This window comes from Lolium rigidum, chromosome 3, assembly GCF_022539505.1.
Source record: "Lolium rigidum isolate FL_2022 chromosome 3, APGP_CSIRO_Lrig_0.1, whole genome shotgun sequence".
NCBI lineage: Eukaryota > Viridiplantae > Streptophyta > Magnoliopsida > Poales > Poaceae > Lolium > Lolium rigidum.
The window spans coordinates 45,350,185-45,355,815 of record NC_061510.1 but is presented as its reverse complement, the minus strand read 5'-3'; the positions used below and the strand labels follow the sequence as shown (position 1 = coordinate 45,355,815).

Genomic DNA, 5,631 nt, shown 5'->3' with positions numbered 1-5,631 from the left:
CAACCACCACACGATCTTGGTTCTATCACCACGTTTGTAAGTTAAAGCGCATGTATGTATTCCATGCTTAAACAAGTTTATGTACGGAGCTTAAACATCTTATCAGTTCTTAAGGATCCATGGCCGAGATCGAACGGCGGTCGTTCACCCTGAAGTGCAACTCGTACACTCGCTAGATCTCGACCGTCCAAGTTCCTGCAGCCTGCCTAAACATGATGCACGCGCTAAGACCAACCTACATGAGAAACCGAGTGAGATAAAGAGGAGATAGGAAGGAATAATCTCGAGGAAACAAACAAAACCTGTGGTGGGGTTTCTTTAGGATTTGCAGGGAGATAGTGTTAGGCAGGTCCTTATTGGTGGCAGTATATTATTGCTCAAGGAAAGGCAGGAGGTAGGAGCTATAACAACCAAAAGAGAAGAATACCAAAAGGGACGCTATACAATCCATTTCTTGTTATTTTAGCCCCCCTCTCTTGTTTGCTAATCCCTCTTTAGAATCCTTGGGATCAGCTCTGTCCCCGCCTCTCCGGGTGGTTTCTGTCAGAACAACGTAGCACCAAGAGCGCTTGCTCTTGCTTGGCCTCAAAGCCAGTTCTTACAGAGGTATGTAACTATGTATAGCCTTACCTTATCAAGATCACCTTGATCTTTGCATCAATATCGATTTTTGGATGATCCTGTGAGCAGCACGTTTCTCTTTCTGTTTGATTTTTTGTATAGATTCTTTGGGTTCTTGCTTGTTGAGCCTAGCAGCGGGTTTCTTGGTTGTTGTTTGCTTCTTGAGCTTGCAGCAGGTCTCTCTTGGCTGTTCTTTGCTTGTTGAGCTTCCTGTTCATAGTTAGCTCCTTGTGGTTGGTGGGTGCAGCACAACCTGGAAAGATTGCTTCCTCTTTTAGCTGATTAGTGTCAAGTCTAGTTTCTGAATTTCTCAAGTAGTAGTGAAATTAGTGAGTGTTTTTCGAGCTGATATTCTCTCAAGTCAAAGAGATTCCAGCTGGTATTTCGATGAGTTCTTAATTTCTCTCAGGTCAAGTCTTCTTAGACCTTTTTCCCCTTTGATAGGTACTGATTTGGACTGCCGTTTTTGCTCCTATTAGATGCTGAGTTCATCAAGTGACTGAAAGACTTCGGTTTCTTCCTCTATGCAGGTACCACGAAGCCTTGGAAGCTGTGTTCCAGAAAAGTGCAGTAATCTGAAGTTTCAGAAAAGTGCAGTGATCTGAAGTTTATTCTCCCAGGTGGATAGATATGCTTTGAATTCTGTTGGATTCATTCTGTCCTTTCTTTTCTCTCTTTTGGGAATTGGATTTACTTCAGTTGTAGTAGCCATGCAGGGTAATTCTGAATTCTTTCACCCCTCATGTAACTTTCTGAATGAATTTGCAGTAACAATTGCCTACTCTATATCAAATTTCTGCCGAATTCAGTATATAACATGTTGTAATGATCTGAAGTTATATGACCCCTATAATTAAATTCTGGTACTACTGCAGTTTTATTTCACCAGAAAGCTGAAATCATCTTGAGGTCGTTTGGTATCCATCATTTGGGCCTGAAATCCTGGAATTCATTTTGGAATTCCATAGGTGGGCTGTTTGGTTGCCATAGAATTGTGCTGTTATTTCATTTAGGAATTCTAGCAAAATGACTCCATGGGTAAACATGATTCCAAGCTGAAACCTGTCATTTGCAATTCTCTATGGAAACCTCTACACATTCAATATTGAATTCTGCTGTCATTTGCAATTCCTGTGGCAACCAAACAAGTGTATATTTCTGAAATTACAATGTAAATGAAATGAATACATGTATTCATTTTCAAATGCTACAAACGAAATGAAATCCTGGCTTCCAAACGACCTCTATGAATTTCTGATTTGCTAATAGTTTTCAGTCCTCTTCTTGCCAGTTCAAATCTTGAAGACATGATGATAGAGTGCATTTGCTTCTGAAGAGGAGGATGGCCACGTTCTTCTCCACCTCCACTGATCAGAGGGGTCTCGCCGGAGGCGGTGGCGGTGGCGACATGTCATTCCACCACCACTACCCCATGTCCAACCAATACCCAGACGCAGCGACCGGCGGACTGATCCCGCTCCCGGCGACCATCGCGCACGGCGGTGACGGCGACGGCAGAGACGAGGCGTCCGCGTACATGAACTCGAGGGACAGCGCTGAGCTCGGCGGCCTGCAGACGCAGCTGTTCATGGGAGACGGCGGCGTGTCGGCGGCGCAGCGTACTCATCAGGGCGGCCAGCTGTCGCTCAGCCTCGGCACGCAGGTGCCGGTGTCGCTCTACCAGTACGGCCGTCCGGGCGGCATGACTCCCTCCTTGATGAGCCCGAACCAGCAGCCGACGATGGCCATGGCGGCGAGCAGGAACACACCGGGAAATATGTACGTGCATAACTCAAGGTTTCTGAGGGCGGCACGCGAGCTGCTGGACGAGGTGGTCAGTGTCCGGGATGCGATCAAGAAGAAGGGGGACAGGAAGGACGACTCTGCTGGTAACGGCGAGTCTGGCAAGGCCGATGGAGACAAGGGAGACGAGCACGAGGGGAGCTCCTCCGCGGCCGAGCTGTCCGCGGCGGAGAGGCAGGACCTCCAGAACAAGGTGACGGCACTGATGGCCATGCTGGAGCAGGTGGACCGGAGGTACAGGCACTACCACCAGCAGATGCAGATGGTGGTGTCGTCGTTCGACGCGGTGGCCGGATCCGGTGCGGCGAAGCCTTACACGGCGCTGGCCCTGCAGACGATCTCTCGGCACTTCCGATCGCTGCGTGACGCGATCGGCGCCCAGGTGCAGGCGGTGCGGCGGAGCCTCGGGGAGCCACAGGACGGCTCAGGCGCGGGGGGGCTGTCCCGGCTGCGGTACATCGACCAGCACCTTCGGCAGCAGCGCGCCATGCAGCAGTTCGGCATGATGCAGCAGCCACAGCACGCGTGGCGGCCCCAGCGTGGCCTCCCGGAGTCCGCCGTCTCCGTCCTCCGCGCCTGGCTCTTCGAGCACTTCCTCCACCCGTAAGCTATCCACCGCCCATGCATTCGATTCGATCAATCTACTCCTTCTCTGTGTTCAGTTGCCCCACTGACTGATCCTCCATGAATCAGGTACCCGAAAGATTCGGAGAAGGTGATGCTGGCTAGGCAGGCGGGCTTGTCGAGGGGCCAGGTGTCCAACTGGTTCATCAACGCGCGCGTCCGGCTGTGGAAGCCGATGGTGGAGGAGATGTACAAGGAGGAGTTCGGCGCGGAGATGGACTCCACCAACTCATCGTCAGAGAACGCCGGCAACGGAAAGCGCGGCAAGGTCGAGGACGCTGTATGCTCGGAGGACCAGGATCGCGACGAGTTCCAGAGCGCGTCGACGCACACGCACGCTGGCGCGGGGCAGCTTCTCAGCGCCTACAAGTCGGAGCCGGTGTCCGGCATGGACGCCGGGGCCCTGTCCAGCCTCGGTGGCGCCGACATGAGCGTGTACGCGCCAGGAGGCCTCAGCCTGAACCACCACGGGCCCGGCGGCAGCAGCCTTCTTCAAGACGCGTTCGCGCACCACGGCGAAGACGCCAGGTTCGTGGCGTACGGCGGCGACATGGCCGAACTCGGCGGTAGCGTGTCGCTGACGCTGGGCTTGCAGCACTGCAACAACAACGCAGGCCACGTGCCGCCGGAGCAGCAGGGCCTGCTGTACGGCGGCAATCCCGGCGACTTCGACTTCCTCAATGGAGCCGACGATCGGCAGCGGTTCTCCTCGTCGTCGTCCCAGCTGCTGCACGATTTCGTCACATGAGCGGCGGCACAGCTACTTACGGAAAGGCGCAGGTGGCGACGTGTCAGAAGCATGCATAGGCCGGCCGGCCGGCCGGCGCCGCCGTGGACACACATGCAGTACATGGTGCACGGTTAATTTGAAGCAAGTATATATATACATACACGTATACGATTGGTTTGGTAAGTGAAGTAGGTTTTGTATATGAGATGGTTGGGGGTGTAGCTGCTGTAGTAAACATACTAGATTGGTATTTTTGCTAGACTGCACAGATTCCATTGACGAATGATTATTTCATGATACGATGATCTGTTGATCCGGTCAGCTCCTTGATCTGTAATTGTTGAAATGTGATCTGCTCTGAACTTCAGAAGATGTGCAGCAATTTGCAGTTTGGAACAGGAACAAATAAACAGCAGGTTTTCGAAACTGTGTCGGGAAATGTATCATGAGAGCATCTCTAGCGAATGTAGAAAAAATGATTTCCAAGAGTGAAAACAATTCAGATCTAGAAAACTCCCGAAAAGTCACACCCAAAATATGCTAGCGCTCTCTCAATCTCAATAATAATTTTTTTGAATAGATATGAGTTTACTAGCTAGTAGAAAACGAGTCTTCTGTTCGGAGTTGTTCGAAGCATTAGTCCCGGTTCAAACGGTACCTTTAGTTCCAGTTGAAGACACCAACCGAGACTAAAGGGGTTGCGGCGGGGTTGCGGAAGGCCGCGAGCCCCTAATTAGTCTTGGTTGATGTCTCCAAGCGGGACTAAAGGTCCATCTTTATATGTATCACCGTGTCTGCCCAAGCTTATGTGTGAGCCACACTTAACTTAGAGGTGTATGTTGATTTGATTTTTCCATCTTATGCATTAGAGGTGCTCGATGCCTCAGAGCATGATGCAACTTGACTTCACACAATTCCTGGCCTAAAGATTATACCAAAATTATCTCAAGCAAAAAAAGCTCTAGAATTCACTGGCCCACTAGAGAAGCATCAAGATCACTAGGACGCATTTGTGAAGTACAAGAAATCAGAAGAAGCTTAGCAAAGGTCGGCAAAGAATAAGAAAAATGATGCGAAAAAGATATATCACCATAAGCTGGGAATAGGTGGCTACAAGACTGCCATGCCTAAGTGGGATCAAGCTGAGACCAGCAAGCGTGCTGAAGGGATCACTCTAGCTACACATAATTGGCCCCTGAGATCGAGAAATATGATACTTGCGCATGGGTCATCGTATGACCCACAAACAGCGAACATAATAATGAAAAAAATGCTACCCCACAAAGACCTTGTTGCAACAATCAACGAAGTTCAAGTGAGGAAGTTTCATCCCGCAGAGAGAACGACAAGCTGACAAAGGCCCTCAAGAATAAGGAACACCCAGGACGAACAAGAGGCTTTGGACCTTCTGTTCCGTACATGACTGGGTTTTCCGGGGACGGTGACACTTACAGAAGCCGATCGAGAGCAAAGAAGCGACAACCGTAGCATGAGGCGGACCGGTTCCAGAAGTTAGAAAGAAGTAACTGTGAATTGCATGGCATGCTAAAGCAGCTGCAGGAGCAAGTGAGCCAGCAAGGGACAATTGTTCAGCTGCAACAAGATCCTGCAATCGATAGTACCGGCGACCCATCTCAGTGGAAAAGCAGTGTGGCTTCCACGGAGGTCCATGGTGATGATGCACATCTTGATGAGGCACCGTTGGATCGCTACCCCGTGGATGATATCAGGGAGAAGACAAATTGTGAGCTACATCAGCCAATGAAGAACATATCCATGAAGGTGGCGATCGAATTTGCTTTACCTTGTGAACCTAGAGCACGTTGGCATGGCGGTGAGATTCAAGCTGGATA

General features: G+C 50.4%; 1 protein-coding gene across 3 annotated transcripts; it reads left to right on the top strand.

Annotated features, from left to right (window-relative positions):
- The first annotated feature begins 270 nt into the window (after positions 1 to 270).
- On the top strand, positions 271 to 4,099 carry LOC124701524 (BEL1-like homeodomain protein 7). Of its 3 annotated transcripts, none has more exons than XM_047233605.1 (4): positions 271 to 606; positions 1,066 to 1,151; positions 1,898 to 3,027; positions 3,118 to 4,099. In XM_047233605.1, exons 3-4 carry the CDS (start codon positions 1,964 to 1,966, stop codon positions 3,794 to 3,796), a joined length of 1,743 nt encoding a protein of 580 aa, XP_047089561.1. In that variant the 5' UTR covers positions 271 to 606; positions 1,066 to 1,151; positions 1,898 to 1,963; the 3' UTR covers positions 3,797 to 4,099. The 3 variants fall into 3 exon arrangements, with proteins under 3 accessions (XP_047089561.1, XP_047089560.1, XP_047089559.1); XM_047233604.1 differs by having other exon boundaries at positions 272 to 606; positions 1,913 to 3,027; XM_047233603.1 differs by lacking the exon at positions 1,066 to 1,151 and adding an exon at positions 1,152 to 1,241 and having other exon boundaries at positions 281 to 606; positions 1,913 to 3,027.
- Positions 4,100 to 5,631: the final 1,532 nt, after the last annotated feature.